Consider the following 26,822-nt stretch of genomic DNA (forward strand, 5'->3'; position numbering starts at 1 on the left):
CCCAGCCTTACAACATCCTGTAGGCACTTCCATCAGCCCTCACATGACCAGCGTCTCACTGGAGGTATTGGATATTTAAACGATGGAAGGCTGCAGACATTTATTTTAATCAAGACTTTAGTACTGCTCAAAAATGTTCTGAAAAGTAATTTCCTAGTTATATTTTAAATGTCTTGTTGGATGTTCCCAGAGATTAAAATTATATCAGGGTAGCAATTCAGGATAGAATTACTGTATGGAAATGATTCTTAAAATGCAGGGTAGGTAAGTGAAATTGGGGCATCTCTCAATGTAGTGTCTGGATGCATTTATCTGTCAAAATAAATACTAACTGTATTACAACCTACACTAAGTACCGGATGCTTAATGAGTTGCTAACAGAAGAACAAACTATCTTTTAATAACATAATTTTTTCCCCTTAGTACTCCATGGTATCTTGAAGAACTCCTTTGATAAAATTGTATAAATTAAAGTGTGGGAGTTTCTACATTTCTTTCCTTTTCTTTTCTTTTTTTAAAGTCTCCTTACTCCATTATTTGCTTTCCAGTGTCTCTTGATCCATTGATATTTTATACACTTTTGAGAACTTGTTCTTTCACAAATCAATGTAAAATAAGCTATATATTTGTGATAGGCTGTGAGATGAGTCCTTTAGCAATAGGACTAAATATGACTTTATTGGCATGACTGCCTAAAGTGATTAGAATTGTTGAGAGTAGGATAGTTTGATGGACAGATACCCTTATGGTTCCTTTGATGAGGCCTTCTATGAACCAAATACTGAATGTCTTTATTAATGTGTGTAAGAGAATGTGCCTAGACACAGTCACCATAAAGTTGTTTTGAGAAGGGGAAAATATTTTGGACTATACTTGGCTTTTTTTAAATCCGGGTATATAATTAGAATCAGAGAAGAGTAAAATGATTTGGGTTGGAAGGGATCTTAAAGATCATCTGGTTCCACCCCCCCGCCATAGCAGGAAACCTTCCACTAGACTGGGTTGTTCAGGGCCTCATTCCACCTGGCCTTCAGCTTCTCTGGATGACCTATTCAGGGCCTCACCACCCTCACACTAAAGAATTTCTTCCTAATACCTAATCCAAACCCCCTTGCTTTCAGTTTAGAGTCATTCCCCCTCACCCTGTCACTGAAGAGCCCAGAGAGGTGGCCAGTGTTTCACTCAATAAATGTCTTCATACCTGAGGGGTTTGTAGCACTCGTTGTAGGATGACAACAGAGAGATTTGAGTCAAAGCCATTTCAGTCTGCAGAGGAATTATACAAGTAATTTCTCTTTTGGTGTTGGTTTCACACATCATGTCCTTGTTTGATTGTCATGCTGAGTAAATCAGTGGTTGAGCTTTGCCTGACTTGTGTTAAGATCACCAGGTTTTGCCTAACTTCAGTCTAAGGCTGTAAAGCAGATAAGGCTCAATCAAAACTTGATACTGTCTGCTTGACAAGTTCGTGAATTTTTGTCAGAACTAATCTGTTGTTTTTGCTTAATGTTACAAAAATCCTGAATGTTTTTAATACTCATGTATCACATTTACTTCTGGTTAAGTTTATGTAAAAGAGCTTGTGATATTCCTAAAATTCTCCCAGTATTCTCAGGGGATTATTTTGGGATATGTGAGCTTTTCAATTTTCATATAGTAACGTAATCAGGATGTCATGTGGGTGCTTCAGCGCACTTGTATTTCCCTGTGTGCTTCTGATACAGGATAATTTTCGTTGTTAAACATTTATTTGATAAACATCTCAAGAATAATGAAATGCTACTGATCCTTTCAGTTTGGTGTTGGCCTTTGGTAGTATCAGGGGAAAAATAAAGAGTTAAGATAATGGATGGAAATTTTGTTTTCTTGACTATAGCCCCCTTCTTAGAAGATTTCTGTTTGCTCAAGAGCTATAGAAAAATGCCGTGGACTTTAATAATGCTATGAACTAGCTTTCTTGCCTTCTTGCTACTTTCCAAACCACTGTACAAACATAAAAATTGGTTTATATTTCTTTGTCTGAAAGCTCTTCTATAGGTACCATAGGTTGTTCAGGCCCACAGCACTGTATCACAAAGCAAAAAATGAAAATCCTATTCCTTGCTTTTTAAAATATTGATCAGCTGTATAACTTAAACTGAAAGTGCAGAAAATACATTGTTGTTTTCATATGCACATATAATGGGAATAAGGGATTGGATATTATATGAATAATTTTCTTTTATGTAATAGGTCTTATCAGTTTGGTTCTAAAGGGCCAGTTACAAAATATTGTTGTTGCCACTCCTAGATTTTACTGGAACTCTTCAGATTAAAAAAAAAAAAGGCTAAAGAAATCAGGAAAAGACACAGAAAAGAAAAACTGAAATTAAGTAAGTGGATACAGAAAACCCACACAAGCATTAAATAGTATCAGAAAAAAGGACAGTTAAGAATTCATGGGCTTGTGTATAAAATTAGATTCTGGGTCAGTGCAAGTCAAGAGAATTTAGTCTCAATAAAATCATAGATGCAACTGAAATGACAAGACTTGGAGTAAATGGTTTGTAGCCCATGTCATCACATTTTGTTGCCTCAGTGTAAAGGCCAGAAAGGCCTGTATTGTATAGCAATAAAGGGAGAACAAAAGCAAGGCTTTTAGGGGTAGAACATCTCCAAGAAAATACTGTCTGCACAATAATGAAAGAAGGTTAATTTTCATGAGAGAAGGTTATTCTGATGATCGTCAGCTTTGCTGCAAAAAACCAGCAGAGTTCTTCTTCATACAATAAAGTATGTAACGTCTGTAAGCTAAAATGATTGGAGTAATAGGCAGGGAGTGATATTGTTTCACAAAAGACTTTGAATGACTTCCAGATGCCACTGCCAATACAAGTCACAATCAAAATGACCCTGTAGTTAACAGCAGTAAATTTTCACAGAAAGGTGCCCTGAAGCAAATGGGTATTTCAGCCAGTAAGTCTGATGTTTTGATCTTTCTGTATCAAGTGCTCCACTTTTGGCACACACACTCATCTCTAAGGAACTACAGTCCTTTACTGAAAATATTAAAAGCATTTAAGAAGTAGGAAAAGCAGTGTGGTACAGTATGGATGATGAGCCAAGCTGGCAATGGCTGGGGAAGCATGGGGAAAATGAGGGTGAGCCCTGGTGCATCTGATCTGGATCATGAGCTTGTGTGGCTAACTTTGTCTGTACTGGATCCAGCTGCACCACTATGTGTACTTGTATGCTAAAGAAGGATTTGTTTTTACTGTATAGGCTTCAGCAGAAAGACACATGAATGCCAAATTCAGAATGAATATGATTTCCTGCTGTAGGGAAGCAGTAAGCTGCAGTATTTGTATATAAAGATAGATGAGGCAGGGTGTGCATCTTCTTTTACATGTGTATTGCTTCTTTGTACAGCCACCCTTGTCCCAGCCAAGGAGAGGCTTCCAGGAGCATAGAACCACTGCCTCTGTTGAGGCCAGATTTGTAAAAAGTAAGGGAAAGTCATTTGGGCTAAACTTACCTCCGTGCTGACACAGATTTTCGAAAATTGTTTTGGATTTATCCATGTTTAAAATGAGAGCATAAGGAAGGTCAGACTTTGTTGTGGAAGTCCAGTGGGCTTATGCTGGGCTCCCACAATTGCTGTTTTGTTCTCTGTCATTTCATTAGGATCATTGCACCTGCTACTAATTGCAGTGTGGGTTATTAATAATGAAAGAGTTTTCAAAATCTAATTTATTTCTCATGTTTCTGGCTGTTCAAACAATGACTATAGATTAATCAGGTTGCTGAATCAATTTGTGATCTATTTATTCTCTTATTAACTTTTTGAAAATCTTCTTTTCTGTTTAAACGTTCCTTCATTGTGTCTTCATCTGTGTGTGGTCAAAAAACAAAAAAAAAAAAAGAGTTTTCATAGGCAGATTGCAGCTGACTTTACCTTCAGGGTCTTGCTTCTTTTTATTAACAAATGTGGTAAGTGTTGTGCACATGTAGGAGACACAGTTTGTGCCCTCAAGAAACAGTAGAAACCAAACCATGCAAGCACTTGTGTTTCTGAGACGTGGAGTACAAGAAAAATAGTCGGTGGTTTGTACATAGATTGCTACTTCCACACATTTGATCATTGGATTAAAGATAAAAATGTGTAGTTTTGTGTGCTACTTGCCAACAGGGATCTTTAGGAGTGTTTAGGATTACTGGACTGGTTCTCCAGCCTGCTGTAGTGAATACACTCCAGACCTGGCAGGGCAGTGTTCTGTGTTTAAAAGAGCTTTAAAATCCCACTAAGACAGGACTGGTTTATACTACTACTGTTACTTGTAATGGCCAAGAATAATTGATTGTCACTAAAGGAAGATGCTTTTCTCTCTCTCACCCCACCCTGATTTTGTTTACTTTCTGCATTTGACAACAGTTGCAATATTCTCCTGAATCCTCAGTCATCCTGTTTCCCTATTGTTTATGTGGGTATTTCTCACTGCATCAAGAGAAGAAATGTTTAAAAATAGAGAAATGCAATTCTTATTCAACAAAAAAAAAAAAAAAGCCAGAACTGGGGGGAAAAGTGAAGTCTGGGGCAATTATAGTAACTGTTGCTACACTTAACTTATTAAAAATATATTTAATTCATTAAAAAGAAAGGAAGCAAACTGCATGTTGAGAGTGTTGGTTCTGTAAACCTGTGAAAATAACTTCACCTGACACTGTTGTATGGTAACTGCTAATATCTAAATGTTTCCATCTCTTTTAGGATCAGAGTCACACACAAGTTTCCCAGTACCGCCAGGATCACTCTCTGATTATGAGATCTATTGTCAATATGACTGATGCTGCTCATTCGGGAATTATGGCTCCGTCTCAGCTCACCACCATTAACCAGTCTCAGCTAAGTGCGCAGCTGGGGCTAAATTTAGGAGGCACTAATTTGCCACACACTTCTCCCTCCCCTCCTGCAAGTAAATCAGCCACTCCTTCCCCATCCAGCTCTATCAATGAAGAAGATGCAGATGAATCAAACAGAGTAAGTTATTCCATGTGCTGTAGCGAGCAAGCTTCACACACCTACACACTGCATTTTCATGGATGTGGCAGTATCAGCTCAGCTGCAATGTGGTCATTTCAAATAGAAATGTTACAGTAAAGTGGAATATGATTAATTTGCTGGTTACCTTCTTTACTTAAGAAGTTTCCATACAACCTCCATAATAATAAACCTAAGAATAGACAGAGACACACATATATATATATATATATTTGGTCTAATTTGTCTCAAGTTTTCAGATCTGTTGAATTTCTTCACGCATCAGCTTTGGACAGTTTTGCCATTTTGGTATTCTCTGGAGTCATGTAAAACATAGATGTGTTTAGGCAGAAGTAAAATAAGCTTTCTTCTAACTGAAAGTTTAGTTAACTTATATTTTGCTTTCAATAAATCTCTTATAAAAGGAAAAATTATTGACCAAATGAAGTACAAATGTTGTTATAGCAGTATATGTAAAAGGCCTAATTTAAGACTGTTCCATGAAAGGTTTTCTCATTAAGTTGATGGAAGTTGTGCATGTGGAAAACTCGTTGTACAGGATCCTCAAAATATCTGAAAATTGTATCTTAATGGAAAAACATAGATGGCCTCTTCAAAATATGCTATGAACTAAATCTTAATTTTTTTTAATACAAATTAGCATTGGGTGTACTTTTTCAGGTCAAGCTCGTAGGATGTGACTCTCAGAGCCATGCTTAAAATGAGTAGTAACTATTCATGCATTTAGTTCCAGTAGATCCAATGAGATGATGCTGAGACTAAGTACTCTTTGGTAGAGAGAAGGGCCTGCACAACAGGACTCTCCCAGGAGTTGCCTACCTAGTAGCTTTATCCATATAATATTAAGACTGACTGTCAAAAATTTTTTGCAATTTATCTGACTTATTTCATTCATTTACTGACTGTTCTTGTTTTTACTGTTTCTTAGGCTACTGGAGAAAAAAGAGCTGCCCCAGATTCTGGCAAGAAGCCCAAGACTCCGAAGAAGAAGAAAAAGAAAGACCCCAATGAGCCACAAAAGCCGGTGTCAGCATATGCCCTTTTCTTCAGGGATACACAAGCTGCCATTAAAGGACAGAACCCGAATGCTACATTTGGAGATGTTTCAAAAATAGTGGCATCTATGTGGGACAGTTTAGGAGAAGAACAAAAACAGGTAAATTGGTTCAGGGTTGTCTCACAAGAAGTAATATAGAAATCCTTGTTAAAAAAATCCTTCTACCTCTGTCCTGAGTGGACCCTGCTGCTTGCTGATGTAGAACTCTACTTCTGTAGAGCTACACTGAGTTTTGAACTTGCCAAAGACCTGGCATCTAAAAACTATTTTTTTGTAAGAGCCAACAGGTAGTGTTAAATGACTGTATTTGTCTTTACATTTTAAAGGGCAGTTTGTAAAAGAGCTCAGGTTGTAGTGTCCTAGAGTCCTCTTAAAACCATCTTTTGATGATTCCTATTTCAAAGCCCTTGTTTCCTATTAATAAGTTAGAAAAGAGGAAGGTACAGCATATTTACCAATTCCTTTGATCTGCCTTACGAATTTGTTACAAAGCATGTTGATTTCTAACCTTTGAAGCCAATCCTCTGAGTCTCATTATAATGTTGTGTGTGAAATGCTGTCTCCAACTCCAGCTTGGTACAGAGTGATGAGTTTTATACTTCCTTGAGGGTTATTGTTCTTCCTATACACATTTAACTGCTGCACATGGATTGAAGGGGGTTAAAAAAATACCCTTTGTTTGTCTGTTCCCAGTAACAGTTAACAGATGCTTCTATGGCAGAGCAGATTCCCAGATAGGACACCTTTTGGCAAGAGATGAATGGTACTTGTTTCTGAAATCCATTTGGAAACTTTTAGTCTGATCTAACAGATGATAATGAACATGATTAAAAGGTGAACTTTAAATTTACTGATGATTAAAAATACAGATTTATTCATTTTTGCCTAACTGTTCTTGTTTAACTCAAGGGGATTCTTTCATGATGGCTTTGGGGCAAGTCCAAGCTCTTTGATCTGCCTTTTCTAAAGGTGTACAGATTTTTTTTATATGTAATTCAAATATTTGTTTTAAAAAAAAAAAATGCACAGGTGTATTTTGCTATTCTGGACTACTGCTGATACATTTTGGCATCTGAAATACTCAGTGTTCTAATATCCCTGCCACTTGGAGTCAATAAAATACTGGTTTCTGGGGAAGTAAAGATTGCATAGGTAGTCTTGTCAAACAGTTGGCTGCTCAAACTGATGTCAAATAGCAGCCTTTTGTTATTCATGGTAATCAACATAAACTGTAGTGCAAGTCCAGCAGGTAGGCCTGAAAGCCTGTAAACACCTGCAAGAATATTTAGAAATTTCAAGGAAGAAAAAGCACATCTAACAGTAGAGTGTTTTCAGGGGTTTTGGTCTATGTTTTTGTTTCTTTGCAAGTGATTTTGAGAATATTCTGGCAAAAACATCTTGATAGTTGAAGTTGGTGAAATTGTGGTTTTTTTTCACAGGTATATAAAAGAAAAACTGAAGCTGCCAAAAAAGAATACCTAAAGGCACTTGCTGCCTACAGAGCAAGCCTTGTTTCTAAGGTAAGCCTAATAATACCTTCGATGTAATGCAAGTGAGCTTTTACCAACGATATTGAAATATTTGGGGCAAGGGGGGATGTTATGCAAAATAAAAGTAGAATCCTAGGATTTCTGTAATACAGCTCTACAAGATGTTGTGCTGCTGCTTGAACCCTGCTTAGTCTCTGCAAAAATAATTTCATCTCCCTACTGGCATAATAATGATTACCAGAAAACATCTTTGTAAATGTACATCTTCCTTGAGCTGCAGAGGCAAAGTAATGCACTTCACTACGAAAGTAAAATTCAGTCATGAAAAATATACTGACCTTTTGACATTAACATTTGCAAGCTATTTGCCGAGGTTTGTTTTTCCTCGAGTGCTGCTTCTCAAAGGACAGCCTTGCTTTACGTGGAGTTGGAGAGCAGTGGTTGTGTAACAAAGCTTAAGCATTTCTTGCAGGTGAGGGGAAAGAAATGCGTGGTGGCTCTGAATTTGGAGAGTACTAACAAATGGACTAGCTGGCAGTGAGCCACATGGAGTATTTTAGTGGATCTTGAGTTAAAATAAAACCTGTGAAGAAAACAAAGCTCTGCTGTCTTACTTGAGAATTTACCTTTCTAGACAGCAGCACTATGCAGGTTGTAGTTCTGCTGCATCTGAATATTGTAAATGGAAATGTGCTTATAGACATCTAAAATATGGGTAAAACATTACCAAGGTGATTATTTCTCTAATAATATAAAGAGCAATTAGAAAAATATATTCAACGACAAGAAAGCAACAGAGGGTGATGATGTCGTAATTCCTGAGAATATTTATTTGAATGTACAACTGCAGAGCATTAGTAAATCATATGGAAAGTTGCTGTGTATTTTACTTAATGTCTAAAAATACAGCATCAGAAATTATACACATGTGTTTTTGAAAGCTGGAAGATTTCTTCTCCTTGTGTTGAGAGGCTGTGTTTTTCTGTTGCCTCTGGGACTTATATAAGATTCTAAAAGCCTTTAGTATCGCAATGCTAAGTTCAAGAGCAGCAGGAATTCTAAATACCTTTGAGAGATATTATTTTGTGAATCTTAAGTTCCCTTTTCAAAACCATTAGAAATCATATTTTTTTCACCAAATCCATGGGACCTGGACTGCCAAGTAACTTCTGAGTAGATTGCAGGTGGAAATAACTCAAAGTCACTGTACCTCATCTCCTCTAAATAAGTCATCCTTGCTGTAGATTTTTCACATGAGATGGTTGCCGAGAGTAGGGATGGGATGGACACTTGTGCAGCAGTTTGTTACATTCTAAGGTAAATGTCTAAAGTGTGCCAGTTAACTGCTCGTTGGTTGATAACTCATGGGGAGGGGAGTGTGTGTGCTGCTCACTCCCAAAGAACAGGTTTTTTTAAAAAACATGCAAATATGTTGGGCCTGTTCTAGCTCTTTTAGCGACAAAATGCATGTGACTTCTGTGACTTTCTGGTGTTGATCAAGAGCACAAGTTAGCTTTTGTCCAAGTAAGACCTGGAGGTACCATATAGGGAGGCAGATAAAGAGGTGATACATGTATTGGTGGATCAGTGACTGTTTTCAGGCTGCAGATTGATCTTTTCTGATAGAAGACAAAAGATGACAAAGGTCTCTGATAGCTGTTACTTTTATTTCCATGTAAACAGTAGCAATGCTTTTTCTGTTGAAAAGACAATTAATTTCTTTTCCAAACACAGGCTGCTGCAGAATCTGCTGAGGCCCAGACAATTCGTTCTGTTCAGCAAACGCTGGCTTCCACAAATTTGTCTTCCTCCCTTATTCTGAATAGCTCTCTTTCTCAACACGCGGCGGTTTCAGCGTCTCCCCAAACTCTTCAGCAGCCCCTTTCCAGAGCAATTGCTCCAAAACCCTTGACCATGAGACTGCCAATGAACCAGATTGTAGCTTCTGTTACCATTGCACCGAACATGCCGACAAACATTGCAGCTCCGTTGATAAGCTCTATGGGCACAAACATGGTGGCAACGCCGTCTTCGTCTCAAGTGAGTCCCTCGATGCAAAGCCAGCAGCACCAGATACAGCAGCTCCAGCAGCAACAGATGCAGCAGATGCAACAGCAGCAACTACATCAGCATCAAATGCATCAGCAAATACAACAGCAAATGCAGCAGCAGCATTTTCAGCACCACATGCAGCAACATTTGCAGCAGCAGCAGCATCTTCAGCAGCAGATTAATCAACAGCAAATGCAACAGCAACTGCAGCACATACAGCTTCAGCAAATGCAGCAGCAGCAAATGCAGCATATGCAACACCAGTCACAGCCTTCTCCTCAGCAGCACTCTCCGGGAGCCCCGCAGATCACTTCTCCCATCCCGGCCATTGGGAGCCCTCAGCCAGCACCTCAGCAGCACCAGTCACAAATACAGTCTCAGACACAGACTCAAGTATTACCGCAGGTCAGTATTTTCTGAAGATAAATGATCTTGCGACATGGCTTTGTGTTGATGGAGGGGGTAGGGGTAAACCATATTTGGCTGAAAACTGTAAATTGTTGATGGTAGTTATGCAGGGATGCATAACAGATCAAATGATCCTCTAAAGTGTCTATTAGATAGGCAATAAAGAACTACAATGTAGCTGTGTATCATCTTTTAGCTGACTATAAATCATTTTGTTTAAAAGAAAAAATGCTGTTCTCTTTTTCATGTGATGCCTTTTTAATTTATTTAAGCTTTACCTACAATATGTGAATCAACTGGCCTAATAAATACCTGGACCTTATGACTGCAAAATGGCCTTCCAGAGTTATATGCTATAATCCTTCTTTCTCTAAAAGTGAATAATGCACTTCAAGGCAGTATGAACTCATGAAGCCCTTAAAGCACAGTTGTAACTACCTGTAAAATTATGATTGGATTTCATACAATCATATTTGTATGACATGAGTTAGTTGATGGCATTTTTTGTCATGAAAAAATAGAGTAAATCACAGATTTTTGCCAAAGCTCTTATTTTTTTTTTCTCTCCTAAATGTCTTCAGAAAAACAAATGCAAGTAACTGGACTTAAATGTTTGACCCAACCTTTCACTTCATTTCTCCAAATAAACCTGCCATAGTTCGTAAGAAAATATATATTGACATTTACCCTCTTATGTTAATTCCAATTACAGAACAAATGTGAATATTATATTCTGTGTCGAAGTGATGAGTTTCAGATTTAATACACTGTATTTTTAAAAGGGAAATGCACTTAAATAAAACTGTTATTGCAGAAAGCTAAGATGAAAAATACAAGTTATTAATACGCTGTAAAACCAGTAGAATATTTAAATGAAACTCCACAACTGAATAATCAATGTAAATATTTTCTTTAAAAGTTGTAAGTTTTCATATCATGTGTTGTAAAGTTTTCATAAATGAGGCTTTAATGTAAACACTGGTAACATGAATTATTAATTGCTACATTGCTTATTGTGTTTTTATGCTGTTTTATACTTTTTTATGAGTTATGATAGCAGCAATTAAGTTGTTTGTATTTTGCTTATCTAAAATAAATGCTTTTATCTTGCTATAGAATAAACACATTTCAGTAAAACTGATGAGCTGTAAGTCTTTGACAGAGAAACCAGAAATGTTTCCTTCTGCAAATGTTTTCTTGGCCTTTTTTTAAACTCCTTTGGATTTTTATCAAACATTCTGGGTGAACAGGTACCAATGGGACAGAGCAAGCACTTGGCTCTTGCACCCTCCAAGGTGCTCTGCTGAAGAGTGATGGGCAACTTCTCTGAGGTGTCTGGGACTTCAGAGAGAGAAAGCAAGTGATGGAGTCACAAGACATCATGGTGCCCTGTGTTGATTGATCTGCAGGAACAGGGTAGTTAACCTGTCTCTCAGCAGTAATGTCCAGAAATGCAAATCAGCACAAATTTTGGGCTTTGTTGTATCTGAGAGTTTCAGATGTAAACACAGCTACTGCCATGGGCTTCCCTCTGTAAGCCTCCAGCTCTTGACTTGGGCTGATCCTGAGTTGTCTGACTTTTCTCATAAAAGTAGAACATGATGGAGTGGGAGGGATGGAGAGGGCAGGTCTTTCATATGAAACATTAACATCCAATGTGTTGTCAGGTTATTAGTGCTGTTCATATATTTTTGCTCTGAACAGAAAGGAGAGAGCCTTTATTTTCCTGTTTCCATTCTCTGCCTGCAATATCTGTGCTGCGAGTGCAGTCTGACCACTATCCCCAGTTGTCTGGCATGATTAATTACAGCATCTGTCCTGTCAGAAGCTATAATGAAGAGGTCTTGATAAAAATTGCAAATTACCACTGGCAACAATCTTAAACTGCTTATGATAAAATGAAAATTAAAAACAGCAAGTGTCAAGCCTGAGCAGAATCCTAATCCTGTTTGAGGCATGGCTACCATGCTCAGACCACAACCCAAAAATAATGGAATAGAGATCCCCAAAAAGTTGCAGCCAGACTTGAGGGAAGAGGTACTATACCGTGTGAGTTTATTCATAATGAATTCAGCTTTCAATATTTCATCATCCTCAGGTACTCTGTTTATTATGTACAAATATTGAACAGCAAGAGATTCTAATTATAAATTTATAGATTTCTTGGAGCAGAAAAACTCATGTATAAATTGAAGCTTTTCATAATGGGTGTTAGTTGACAGCTACCCATGCTCCTAATAGCTTTAGCATGATATCTAATAATGCCTGGGATGGAGGGTGTTTATTCCAAGTGCAAGGAAGTCTGTCTGCATTAGAAATGGCATGACAGAGGCTGGTTGGGAGAGATTTTGTGTGTGTCAGTTTTAACCAATGTTACATAACAAAGGGAACCATTTTATAGTCGTTTTTGAAACCTTTAGACAAATGTCTTCAGAAATAATTGCTAAACTGCATGTGACAGTAATTGTGTATTAGTTCTATAATTGTCATTTTGAAGACCTATGAAGTATCGTTGGAAAAATGTCACTAGTGATAAGAGTTAATTACAACTGAAGTCTGTTTTCAACTATTTGCAGCGAGAAGCAGGTGTTATTACACTCATTAAATGGTTTCATAAATCCTGGGTTTTATCACTTTTGATTAAGAGCTGCTGAACTACTGATGTTCAATTCCAGGAAAAATAGTTTTAATTACTGCAGCTAAAAAAAAGAAAAGAAAATTAATCATCAAGCAGGACTGTACATTTTAAATATCAAAATTTGAATCTTGAAAAACTGGAGCATCCCCCTGCTTGCCACAAAATTATATTTTGCATTACCCACAATAGCATATTGCAGAACATCTTGTGTTTCAAACTGTGCAAGTTTGTGTTCGTGTTCCCTAAGTCTAAGTGAATAACTGTGCTATCATAGGTCATAAATAAAACTGTTAGTTTAAATTGCTTGATATGCAATTTATACAAGAAAAATGCAATAATCTGTATGGTTTCAGTGTTGTGCATGGTTTTTAAGAATGTTTTCCTTCATAGCATTTACAAGCACTTAACTGCTCCCTTCTTTTCCCAAGGTTTCAGATGCTTTATCACCCTGGTTAACCACATTCTACTTTCACATTAACCCAGGTTGACACATGATGAAAGAACATAAGGAGGTTTAATTTTTAGCTGACACAGGGTCATTAGTTTCTAACTTGGAGAACAAAGCCTTTAAATACCTCTGTGCAACATAATCTCAATTTTATATTATCACCTGACCATTGTGGTTTGCAGGACAGATGGATTAAATATCTCAAGTTTAACCACAAGTCTTGCACTGACTCTTTTCAATGGGGATTCCTATTTGAATGGCTCCTTTTCCATTTCTCACTTCATGGAGTATTTTGCAGCACTGGACTGCATTCTAACCTTTCCCTCCCCCCTTTGTTTGGCTTTTGTTTTGCAACAGCTGTTATTATCGTTTTTGGTCAGCTGTGATTGCTGGAGGCAAAATAGGACCAGATGGTGTTTTGCTATGCATGAATGGCGAGTTAGAGGAGTTTAGATTGAATAGGCCAAGTTTGAATGGTGTCTATGCACCACCTGCCCTCTTCAGCAGCAGCACACACATCATAGGAGCATGATCTGTCTCAGACCTACTAGAATTGGATGGGAATGGAGAGCGCCTCGTTGGATTTTCTCCATATTTATTGATCTTCCATGCACTAACAGCATAATGCAGTACACAGTCAATTTGAGTTAATTGGATATGACACAGCATGTACATGTAATCTATCACCAGAGTCTCCTGGTACACTTTAGGGTTTGCTGCCACAAGAACATGCAGTATTAGCCTGCATTAATAGGCTAAGTGGATGGAAGTAAACCAGGATCATTGTAGGGTTTGATTTAACAAAATATACTGTAGTTTTACAATTGTACCCTTGAAACTGCCAGAAATGCAGTTAACTATGAACATTTCTGATTTGAAAGACTGGGGCTGAGTATTTTGTCACAGAAAAAAATATATGTCATTCCCATACATTTCTGTGAGATTTGCCTGTGAAATTTAAACAAATGTAGGGAGCAGCGTCTATAGGGATGGGCCAATGCCATTCAGATGAGTACCAAAGGGCTGCTTTGGTAACCTAAAACTGGTCAGAGAGGCGGAATTTAAATGTTACATAAAATGTAAGAACTGTTGTATGCTCTGTTAAGGCTGACTGAAAGACATGGGGTACGAAAGACTTCTGCCTGGATGTTACAGAAGAAAATATATATGTTATGAATAATGAAAAAATATATAACAATAATATATAATACATAAATTACTTGCATTGTTACAGCAATTGGATGTTTCAAAGCCTACTTAATATGTAACTGAGGGTTGCGATCATGCTCTAAGTTGGCAGGAGCTGCTCACTCAGTGTCTTTGTCTGTGGTGTCAGGTAGCCAAGTGAGCTACTTTATTATGAAAATTGCATCCAACTGAAAAAATGCTAAATATTTTCAAGTGCCTGTGGGAAAAGCTAAGTTTGTATTAAAGGATTTGGTTCTTAAAGTCACCAAGAAATTAATGCTTCTCAGGTGCATTGGAGGGAGAAAATTTTTGATTATAATACTAAAATCTTTGAGAAGTGAATGTATTGCTTTGAACGAGCTGCTCTGACACTTCAATAGGCTACATTGGAGATTTAGAATGCATTCTGTTTACCTCAGTTAAAAACCAGAAGTGGTATTTTAAATAGTGGGTTTTTTACAAGTTCGTGGAGCATTAACATCTTCAGCCCCTAAACAAACCAAAGTAGTAGAGAGTTCTCTTACAAGGTTTAAAATTAAATTTATTTTAGTTGTCTAGTAAAAAAGGTTGAACAGAAAATTATACTTGTCCTGCAGTTATATGAACACTTCTTCCAGGTATCATTTATTCTCTTTCCTCTCCGGGAATATCTTTATGATGCAGTTACCTTTGGTGTGTTATTTTCTCCAAACTGGAGCTGCTACATCATTGTAACTCTGCTGCTCTAATTGTAAAAGAGAGGCTTTGATCCAGCAAATCACTTTAGATGAGCTGATAATTCATGTATAATAGTAGTAATTTCATTGAAGTGACTACTCATATGCTCTGTTATACAGTTGCTCAAGTGCTTTTATAGATCAGGGGTCTGATTACAAACCATTGTATTTGTTTTCCAAACAGATCTAAGTATTTATAATAATAATCAGAACCTAAAAGTAATCTTACATTTTCTGCATTTTCTTTTATTAAATTCTATTCTAAACAAGTCACAAGTCTCATTTTCAGGTGCAGGTATCTAACCTTAGTTCTGGTTCAATGACTGTGAATCATCATAAACGTGTAAAGAATTACCCACCTGATGGTGAATTGTATCTGCAGTCATTTAGAAGAAATGGTCTGAAAACTTCTACCTGGATCAGCAGTCACAGCTCTTGACTGAGCAGATGCCTTAACCAAATATTTGTATTTAGAAAACAGAGAAGTAAATGCAGGCAGGCAAAGTGCCAGGGTACCTGCTGGCAATATTTTTGAAACCTAAAGGGTGTAGTAACTGTAGGCTGGTTTATTTTAATGCTATAGCCCATACTGTACTGATAACAAACATATACATTGCATTAGCACTAAGCACATAAATAATAAATCCCTTATGTTACGGTTTTCTTGCTGATAGTTAAAGGTGCTTGATCTTGGTATTGGTTTTGGTATTCCAGGAATCATAAGAATTGACCATTATATTTAAAAAATAGTAAGTAGCTGTACCATTTCTTACTTTCCTCTTCCTAATTTTGGAAGTGAATATTCAGTGTCTGGGAATCAGAGCTCACTTCGGAAAATTCTGCTGTATGGACTGTTGATCATGGGATTATTACTACTGCCCTGTTGTGTGTGTATATATATATAGATACATAAAATCTTGCACCCTGCTCCTATCTGCTCACTACCTGTGGAAGGCTTGTGCTGAAGAACTTCTCCTCTTCTCCCCCTTCATGTTCCTTCTGTTCCTGTGGGTCACAAGGAAATTAATAGATTGTGCACATACACAATACATGTTTGTTTTAATAAAGAGATGTCCAGATGGGTGCAATTAATTGTATGTGGCAAATGTCTAAAATATCCATAAGTCTAGGCATGCTTTTGGGGATTTTGGAGTTAACATGTTAGGTGCTTTGCAGCACGGACTACCAAAGGATTTGGTTACTGCTTAGCCTGCCTTGGAACTGACAGAATATAGATGAAGCTAGTGATTATCATCCTTGTGTAAACAGACTTTCTCCATTATAGAATGGTGGCAGATAAATCTATAAGAGTTTTGGTCAATTACAGCAGACAAGTGTATTACAGCAAATCTTGAGCCCACAGTGAAATACATGTAATTCTGAGTGTCAGTTTAGATACTTGTGTTTCTATAAAGGCTGAGCAGTCTCTCTTTTCCTTCCTTTTTTTCCTTTAACCCAAGGCAAATGAAGTTATCCTTCACTTCAGAAAACGACCAGAACTTGCTAGCAGGCTTGGACAAATTAAACATCCTTGAACAAAAATTGTGATACTTTCACATTCATTTCTCTTGATGTTTCCTGTAGCTGTACTTGGTTTTAAACTGAAGGTGGAGTTTGTTCGATTATTTCTTTCCATTTTCAAAACTGCTGATCAGGAAAAAAAAAAGAATTGATGCACAGTTCTGCATCCCTGCCCATTCAGCTGCACAAGAGGCAGCTCCCACCGGGAATGGGTGCTGGTCCCAGCGCCACCAGGCACAGCAGGATGTGGGTGCAGCACAGGCTCCCTGTTTATCTCATTTCATGTCACTTTGGTGTTAAAAGTCAAAGCAAGATAGAACCGATAATTTCAAAGGGAGCAGAGCAGCCCATCGTGGGCCATTGCATCCCCTCATCCCCGTGGCCATTGGGTGTTTCACTGCAGCCTCTGGTAGGGCAGGAGGTCTCCCCTGTGCCAGCGGGCCCCGTTCGCAGCAACACCACGGAGCACTGCACCTATGGAATATTGAAACAAACTTTGAAGTGTACTCAGGGCTAAATAAGAGCCCATGAAACCCGTAGAAATAATCCCAATGATTTCAGGATACTTTGGACCAGGGCTTAGCTGAAAATGGACACAGAAATGCAGCCATTATGAGCACACTTGTAATTTTTTCCAATGACGTAGGAATATTTCTTGGAGAAAGAAAATTTGAAGGAGAGGGAGGAACACAATTTTCCTTCTGAATTGAGAAAATGAAAACTGTTGGGTGTGTGTTGCTATCACAGCAAAGTGTTTCTATCCAGGCTCAATGTTTCAGCATGTAAACAACTTCCACTGAAATCTGCAAAGTGCCTGTGCAGAGCATCTGGGAAAATATTTGTGATTTAAATGCATTAAGCAAAATGATAATGTTATTTGAGTTTGGTTAATCAATAACAGAGGAGAAACATAATGCTTTATTAACCTTCTGCCATACAATACAAAGTCAATGAAATAAAAAAATACTTTTTTTTTTTTTATAATTTGCATAAATTATAGTGGGGTTTCATTTTAGGGAGTGTGGGTTTTTTTCCTCTATTGTTATCTGTATATTTTATCTGCAGTTTGTTGCTTTAGAACAATGTATTTGTCCACTGTAGACAAAATATGCACTTTGTTCAATTCCTTACTTGAGGTCAAATTCTCTTGAGGAGAACAAGTGTGGGTTGTGTAGCTGTCAAAAGAGGGTTTAGTGCTTGACCCTAAGAAGCATTCAAAGCCCAGATCTTTCTTTTTTTATTGCTTTTCATTTTCATTGTTTGTACTTTATACTTAAGAAGGGGCCTCTGCACAGGGGAAAGCCCCTGCTTTAGTATTCACAACTAGCAGCCTTCTACTGAAACACCTCAAAAGCTTTTCACAGCAAGAATTTGGAAACCACTGCTCTGTGTCAACTGCTGGTGCATAATCACACTGCACATGGAGGGGCTGGGGCAGGATGTGTGGGTACACGTGCCGGATGGAGCCCAGGGAGGATGGGATGGAGGTGTTGTAGGGATTCAGGGCACATGCATAAATGTTCTGGCAATAAACAGAAAGTAAGGCAGGTCTGTAAGCTTGGATGCAATAAAGCAGGAGTGTGAATCCAAAAGGTAAGTTGCTGAATCAATGTAGTTTAGAAGGAGGTACAGACAATAGCTGTTTAACTGGATGCTCACTGAAAAGTTGATGATACACTTTTGTATATCTGTGCTCCAACAGAAGTTGTCTTGCATTCTCTACAGATGGTGTTTATATAGTGTGCACAAGCTCAGAGTTAGAAACAGCCATAAAAAAGGCCGGAGATTTTGTGTAATTATTCACAATTACTATTGTGTAATTGGAAAGTGTAAGTTTTGTATTACATTTTATTTTCTAGAACTACAGTGCAATTATACTTGTAAAAGCTATTGCCAGTATGAGGTGCCTTATCTGCAAAAAATGCAAAATGCTTGTAGTGTTCCTAACTGAACAGGAGTTTTGGTTAACACACAGAAGTGGTAAAGGTGATTTCAAATCCTTTCCATCCATGCTGGCAAGATTGTTGGCCTTATCTTTTTTATCTCAGGTAGTAACTCAGTTCTCCAGGGCCATTCCAAGCGAGCCAGGAGCACAAGAGGACCAAACAAACAGATGGACTGAGATACCAGAAACCTGAGCAGCAGAGAAAGGTCACCTCTTTGGAAAGTTACACAATCCTTGTGGGAGCCTGGCTCCCAGGTAGGGTGATTTCAGGTGGGAGGTGGGCACTGCACAAGCCCTGCCCTCTGCTGCTAAAGGCATGAAACAGAATAAAAGAAAAGGACATGACAAGATAATTGGTCATCGACATAAATTGACTAACTACATGTACTATGTATTCCGGGATAATTTGCACCCTTAAGAAACCCTAACGAGGAGCAATTTCTGCCCTACTCGGAACAAAGTCTCCAAATAGGCATTCAGATGGGGAAGCATGGTTTTAATTACACAGATCTCCAGTCAACATCTGGGAGCCAAGGAAATGCAAGGGCACATGAGCAATTTGCATCACCATCATCTGGTTCAGCAAACAAGAAGCATTTCACAGCACAGGAAAATAAAAGTTGAATTAAGTCAAAAAGCCTTACAATGAAGAAATAAAATCGTTTTCAGGTTATTTCAGAGTATCAGGGAAAAAAAAAAAGACAACAAAACAAACCCAAAAAAAAAAAAAAAACCACAAAAAACCAAAAAACCCCAAAGACAACACTCTCAAAATTATGAACTGTATGAGCTTTCATGTGCAGCAAAAATTCCTCCAGAATTGTATTTGTTGCTTATAACAGGCAACTGGGAATAACATGAGAGGTTTGCAAAGCTCCTGCAGGGCACAGTGCACATACAGGCACTGTCCAAGCCTTGTTCTTGAGGGCAAGCCTTGTTCTTGTTGCTTTCTGCTTGTCACCACTGGTCCAGGACTCTCATTTTCATGCAGACTCGAGGCCGTGTCATTAGTCTCTGCTTCTTGTTCTCAACAGCCAGCCAGTCCCAGCCTGGCAACGTCAGTGGTAAAGTGACTTTCAGGATCATCATAGAAAATACCTGAGAGAGGAGGGAACCTTCCCTGTGATATGGGGCTCTGTGGGCTCATGCAGGCCCTGCTGTGCATCAAGGGCACTTTGACTGCTGGCTACACCAGGCATGAAGGAATTGGAATTATGGAACCCCCATCCCTGGGAGTGCTTCAAGGCTAGGTTGGATGGGGCTTTGACCAGTGTGGTGTTTGTGGGAGGTGTCCCTGCTGGTGGCAGGAAGATTGGAACCAGATGAGATAATCTTTAAGGTCCCTTATTTTGTGTTTTGGTTCTGTTAAATAATTCACTCCATAAAAGTGGAGTGAGAGGAAAAGTTTGTTATGCAGGTTTTTGTTGACAATAAACAGGTGACTTTCATGAAAAGCCAAACCAGGTCACTATTATTCTTGGTGATTAATTAACATCTGTGGTGTTTAAATGTTGATAACTGCACCTGTTTCTTTAAAACATCCTCCTGGGTTTCCTGTGTGGAAAAGCAGAGGGTGAGATGCTGATCATCTGCAGCTCAAGACAAATATTACTGTGACTGAGGTTGCTGGTCAGATACTGTAAGAAACTGAGTCCTTGGAACAAAGTAGACAGATGATTGCTTTGTGAATTTAACAGCACTTGAATAAAGAGTAATTAACCCCTTACAGGATCATATATAGAATTTCCGTCCCATACTTTTAGTTTAGTACCATTGGGATTTTAGCCATCACCTCTTGAAATCCACTGAAAGCTCACAGTGGCTTTGGAGCTACTGGACCGAATCTTGACAGAGCAGCTTTGGTACTTTTATAATGTAAAAGAATTATTATAACTCAGAGCTGTGCTTATATTCCTGCTGGCAGCAAGGTGAAGGCTGTTTGACTCCGAGCCCAACACAGTCCTGTTCACCTTTGCAGCCCTGTATGAATGACTGCAAGCAATACTGAGGTTGGGCAAAATTTGGGGATTTAGTTGGTGTTGAAAGAGTTGACACTGTTTCTCCTTATAGAGAGAGTGCAGTGTCTTGCTTTCCATACTTAGGCATTTAATCAGCTCGTAATTAAAAAAAGGTGCGGCCTCCAGTGTCCCGGTATTTGGTCACAAAGCAACATCAATATTGCTGGTTTTTCTGCATTTACATAGAGGTGGGATTAGATTTTCTACCCAACTCCTTTCCTACTTTTGGTATATATACAACTCTTTTAAGCAGTACAGATTTGATTAAAAAAAAAAAAGCCAACCCGGCAGCATAAACCAAAACCAACTGTGTTCATTGAGGCGTTTTGTACATCATAGCTGCTACTTACCATTCTTATTCATCTGGCATTTACAGAGAAAGCCTGTCTTGATATCTTGAAGGCACCTTTAATGAGTACACATCATGAATTTTCCAACTGCTTTTAGATTGAAAATGATTTCCTTTCTATTTGTCAGAGAATCCTTTTATTTTACATTTTAAAAGGTTCTTGCACACCTTCCCAGCACCTGGATTGTAAGTGATTATTGGCTATTGTAGTTTGAAAATGAAAGTTGGTAGAATTTACTTCAAGCCCATTCAACTAAATAAAAAAGTTAACTTCTGCTTAAAAAAAAGAATAAAACTGCCACATAGCTACTGTACCCTCAGCTAAATACCTGCTTTGGTATATTCATACAAAAGGTTAAATCCTGGACTCCTTCTCTGCACAGCACCTGCACCAGCCATTCCACCCCTCTTGCAGAATGTTCAACCTGTCAGGCTCCTCCTGTCAGGATGCTAAAAGTTTATGGGGGTTCAAAATATGGACTGGTCAAAATCATCAAGGAAAATCCATTCAGGTTTCTTCCACACAAAGATATCATTTCTGGTTTGGGAAGCACCCTGATAAAATTGGTTGGAGACTGGAAGGCAATCTGGGAAAATGGCATGTTGTATGTGTCTTGTGCTCACCCTCATCCCAGAGCAGCTCATGTTGGACACTGGAGACCGTGCTGGGTAAGCCTTTGCAACCCCTATTTTAAAGTCTTACGTTAAATGGACAAATTTTAAAACCACTGCAAAGGTTACTCTGGCTTTGGGAAGTTTCAGAATAGGGAAGGCAAAGGTCAGTTTCATGAACAAACTCTATAGGCAAAATCCATGGCAATGGGAAGCCAAATAAGGGGGAAAATTTACTGTATTGGGTTAAGTTAGTCTTTTCCAAGCCCTAAGCCTAATTGCCAACACTGAGCAGTAGCTACTAATTTTTTCTTTATCGAACTGTTGGTACGTTAGAATTATTTCCTTATTTTATTGTTCAAATACTACTAAAGAAGAGTACATTCAGCATTGACCTAACCCTGCTCTGCCAAACTGGCCAAGGAACTCTCAGTTTCAGTGGGAATAGATGGAGGCTCCTGCCTGTAAATTCACGGCTGCTGTTTGATCACCACTAATCGGGTGACTTTACTGACTTGGCAGTTTGGTGTAAGAAAATAGTGCATATTTTAGTCATAACCTTGTAAAACTTCACTTTGCATTTGAAAATATTTGGAGTGAAGAGAAATAATGAACTATCTCTACCCACGTTAAATAGATAATTGAGAATATGAATATTAAGAGGGGTTACTGATTGATTTGCTGCAAGTTACTGTGAATTAGGTCTGCAAAGAAGAAAACAGGATTACAATTTAAAGATTGTAATTCAATGGCTTAGAATTTGTACCACTTCCCATTCTCATTACATTTGCAGGAATTAAGCACTTCTGTCACACAATTTAGCATTAACTAGGATAAAACAGATTTATCATTTCTGTTGTTATTTTGACCATCACACAGTCAAAGGCAGAGAGCAAGCCAAAACCATCGTTGTTGTTAATGTTGTTTGGTGACATGCATTACTGTCTGGGCAAACATGGCATGGAGTGGAAAGGACCATACCCCATGGATGGTCTGAAATTAAAATCTTGCTTTGATGGTTTAGCGAAGTGAAGCCATAACTGTGCTGGCAAGCAGCCTGCTTTCCACCGTGACCCCTGCAGAATGAACATCCTTCCAGCGTTGCAGGGGCGGCAGAGCTAAAGGCTGCTGGCTCTCTGTGGCGTGGTTGCCCACACTTGGAGCACCTTTCAAGTGTTCCCACTCTGAATCCAGTGGTCGGGTTGTGGTCAGACTATTAATAGTGGCCTTTGAGCGGATTCCTTGAAATGGGGGGCTTGGCAGAATCCTGGCAGTTCTCCGGGCTTAAGCAATTTAATGCTGATGCCTGATGCCTGGGATTTAGCATACAGCCTGCTCAGTGTTCACATTTAAGGACAAATTTGCAGACAGGGAGCAGAAAAATGACTTGATTTTTAGCTAGCTATCACATGTGGCTGTTCAGTTTTTGCATGAAATCTTTACAGAGAGATCTAAGACTTGTTTTCCAAAACTCACCAGCAGAGAATATGATGGCAGTTCTTATGCAGAAACAAACAAACCTCTATTCATGCAGGAAAGCTGTTTGTTTGTTAATGATCTTATGCAGGTAATAGCTAGTAGTAGTGATGCTAATTCATTGCTCAGAACACATTTTACCCAAAGTACTTGTATTTATTTTTAGGAAAGATGACATATACTGACTTGTTCAATACAAGAATACAATTCAATATAAAGAAATATCTGTTGTGTTTTACAGAACAACTGCCTTTATTCTCTCTTTTCCTTTGTCCCTTGAGCTTTAGAGTATGACTATTTAATTAAAAAGATTGAATGAGAGACCAAGTTTAATTTTTTCTAAACAATAAACTCCAACATATTTGACAATGTCTCATGCCTTCCTGGTATTTTGACGTATGCCTGCAGCAGAGTCTATTGAATTTGGTATGTGACTAAAATGTAACAAAGAACACTGTCTACTGAACTTTAAATCTGCTTGGTTAAATCATTCAATGTGCTGTACAAGTTGTACAGCTGAAACTGAAAATAAGCAGAGCCCTTACAAAACTTGGCCAAGAAGCAGCTTAGCTAAAATTCTCAAGATACGACTTAAGAGCTTTGGGGTAATTTTTGCAGTAAAAACCCACTGAAATGGTTACTTTATATGAATTCATCTTATTTTTTTCTCTTGTTACTTAGTAATACTCCATTAATACTTAAATTAAAACGGTAAGAAATGTATTTGGTTGGATCCTTGCAACCAACTGCCACAATGCTTGTTATTTTGGTAAATATATTACTGCAGTAAGAACCCTGTCTGACTGGGCTGCAGAATTGGCTCAGCATTGACATCCATACAGTTAGACAATAAATCCTCCTTTTGCAGGATGTAAAAAACCCCCCTGTACTGGAAAAATAGAAGTGCTCTTTTGCATCTCCAGTACATCTGTTTGTCAGACAATACTCTGCAGGGGAGACACTTCCATCTATTGGCACATTGTAAATAATAAATAAAAATAACAATAAGGCAGTACATTATCACATTTAAATAACAAATAAGCAAAATAGGAGGCAACACCCACTGACCTTTGAAAGATCTACAGAGACTACATTTCATGCTGGATAGATCCTAGAGGAATGGGTCAAAGGAGATGAGAATACTCTTAGAAATCTGGTGAAATGCAGTTTGTTATAAATCCTGGGCTGAGGATTCACCTTTGATCAAACTCTGTTGAAAGCAGTGATTGGAAATGAAAAGTGAGGATATTTATGTACTGTTTAATACAATAATCTGAAGCCATGTTAAACTTAAATGACCTGTTCCACATGAAGATTGCACCCTGAATTATATCAGGGCAGTTATAATGAAAATAGCAGGTGTCCTATTGCTTTTTGGTCAATTACCATAGTTAATGAATGAAGCAAATTTTTTATTACAATTTAATTACACAAGATTGTTCAGCTCACTTGCAGCATCTGTTTTTTTGCAAGGGCCTGCATGTTGAATCCAATTTTTTAAAAAATAGGTCATCTAGAGCACAAAGAGCTTGATCCAGCACTGCGCATGTGAACTTCTCTACCCAGAAGGATGGGAGATGAGCCCCAGTGTCAGGGACTGTATCCTCTGGCATTTCAGAGTGGAACTGTTGCATCCACCTTGGTGCTGGTCTTTCCACCTTCTCACTTTTTGCTGGAGCTGTGTCTCAGCACTGTATTTTTCAGCACCAATGACCATGACCAGCAGCAGCACAGTGGGATTTATATAACTACAGTCTCTGGTTTCAGGCTGTGACTTCTGCACACATGTGAAGTCAGTTGCCTTAACTGTTGAAGAAGGAATTCCTCCTGTAAAGTTTCCTTGGATGCCTGTCCTGATGCTCCTTCGGATGCTGTACCCCAGCCAAAATGCTCAAGTGGTACTATTAGCCTGGGCACTCCCAGCCTGGTGGGCTCTAGCTCAAACAGAAGGGACTCAGCTCTTACAAATGGGATGTCTGGATACTATGAGAGCACTTCACGGCACTGTGTAGCCTTGGCATATTCATTGCAAAATATCCTTATGGGTCACTGGGAATGAAGTACCTGTGGTACTGAGATGCACTCCTGCTACCAGAAGACATCAACTCAACAAATGAATTATTAAGTAAAATTCTATGGTCAGACTAAGTAATCACAGGGATCCCTTCTGCCCCTAAAATCTATTATCTTAATTCTCATTTATCCTAAGGCCATTTTGCACCCCTCTAGCAATGTAAATGGACCTTAAGGATTGAATATTTATGTCCCCTTTGAAGTATTTTTATGTTGCCAGAGTGATGCCTCAGTAACCTTTGCGTGAATGAGAATGAAGAGCTCTGAGTCCCTCAATTGCCATCCTGGAAGCTGGCTCAAGGTCTGGGGTTTTGCTTGATTCTGTGGTTTTCCATGTCTGATCAATATACATAGACTGTTTGGGAGTCCTTGTTTTAGTATTTTATTAGCATTGATTCACGTAACTTGTTTATGCCTTTTGTGCTGGGGATTGACTAGTTAATGGCATAACCAATTAACCACCTGCCCTTGGCACAGTGCTCAAATCAAGGTGCATATTTTTCCCAATCATACCAACCTGTGGAGATGTAAAAAGAAACCAAGGAGTAAATCTAACATGGTCTGGACTATAATCTTGGAAACAAGTCCTAATGGGTCTCAGCTGGACATCAGATGTTTTGGGGGTGTTGGTGAATCTCTGCTGGAGAGAATCCAAGCTGAGGCACCAAGAGCTAAGTCTGAAGGTAAAACTTCTTGACCTATGGTTGCCTATTAATGTTATTGTGGTTGTGCCTCCAAAACTGGGGTTTCTGCATTAAAACCTGCAGTAGGATGTCCCTGATGTACAATATACACACGCATTCTAGTAGCAGCTTTATCTTTCTTGTGGCCTGAATGTAATCCAATAATAAACAAAAATTCCTGGTGGGTGCTTGGATTAGATGAACATCTGCTCACTAATCTGTTTTTAAACTGCATAGTGGCTCTTTCCTGTAAGCTTTTCACTTGGATGAAAAGATAGTAATAAATAAATAAATAAATAAATAAACTACTCAAAAACCAAAAGAGAAATTCAGATGCTCCAGATTCCTGCTGGATAAACACTGGCATTCAACGCTTCCTAGAGCACAGTACAGCTCCCTGCACAGAGCTCTTCACTCTGCTAACAGAAGCCCAAATGCCTCCTACAGTGAGGGCTGTTTTTGTTTCACTGGGCATTGGATGCAGCGATACAAGCCATGACACATGGCAGGAGAAAAGCAGGCACACGAGGACAGATTCTTCTGTTGCATAATTCCATCGCTGAGAAACGTGCCAGGGAATGCAGAATTATGACCAAGACTTTTCCAGATTTCCTTCTCATTGTCTTCTTGGCCCAGTAGAAAATTGTGACAGCTGGAAATGAGGGGAAAAATTGAGCTTTATTGCTTTCCAGAGGAGTCAGATGGCCTTCAGCAATTATTGTAAGAAGTGAGAAGTGCTCCCTTTTAATGGATCCATTGCCAATCTGCGGACCTGGGCTGTACATCTATCTGGACGGTTCTTCTAGTCCCAAGGTGCTCCGGAGCACCAGTAAATACCTCCACAATCTTCCCTCTTGCAAAAGCAGAAGTGCAGCTGCTTCTGCAAGTGCCCAAGCCATTGTTATATCTTCTCTGGGCAAGGAATAGCAAAGTGGGACAAGCTAAGCTTAAAGCTGAAAACAGATCCCACAGTGGAAGCTGTTCAAAGCAAACAACAGGGAATAACTTTTGCTGCTGTAGGTTTTGAGTTGGGGCTTTTGTTTTTATTTTAAAATATGGGACCTGTCAGCAGGGCATGTCCCCACATACTCCAGTGGTTCCCACTGCCCA

General features: G+C 38.7%; 1 protein-coding gene across 2 annotated transcripts in view; it reads left to right on the forward strand.

Annotated features, from left to right (window-relative positions):
- The window catches only part of TOX3 (TOX high mobility group box family member 3), a 74,902-nt gene extending 62,784 nt beyond the window's left edge, over positions 1 to 12,118 (forward strand). For both annotated transcript variants that reach the window (XM_032122050.1, XM_032122051.1), the window contains exons 4-7: positions 4,748 to 5,017; positions 5,967 to 6,194; positions 7,535 to 7,615; positions 9,320 to 12,118. In XM_032122050.1, the coding sequence (XP_031977941.1) occupies positions 4,748 to 5,017; positions 5,967 to 6,194; positions 7,535 to 7,615; positions 9,320 to 10,057 (1,317 nt within the window). In that variant the 3' untranslated portion in view covers positions 10,058 to 12,118. The remainder of the gene's footprint in view (positions 1 to 4,747; positions 5,018 to 5,966; positions 6,195 to 7,534; positions 7,616 to 9,319) is intronic.
- The last annotated feature ends 14,704 nt before the right edge of the window (positions 12,119 to 26,822 follow it).

Source organism: Corvus moneduloides, chromosome 12 (assembly GCF_009650955.1).
Source record: "Corvus moneduloides isolate bCorMon1 chromosome 12, bCorMon1.pri, whole genome shotgun sequence".
In the NCBI taxonomy this organism is placed as follows: domain Eukaryota; kingdom Metazoa; phylum Chordata; class Aves; order Passeriformes; family Corvidae; genus Corvus; species Corvus moneduloides.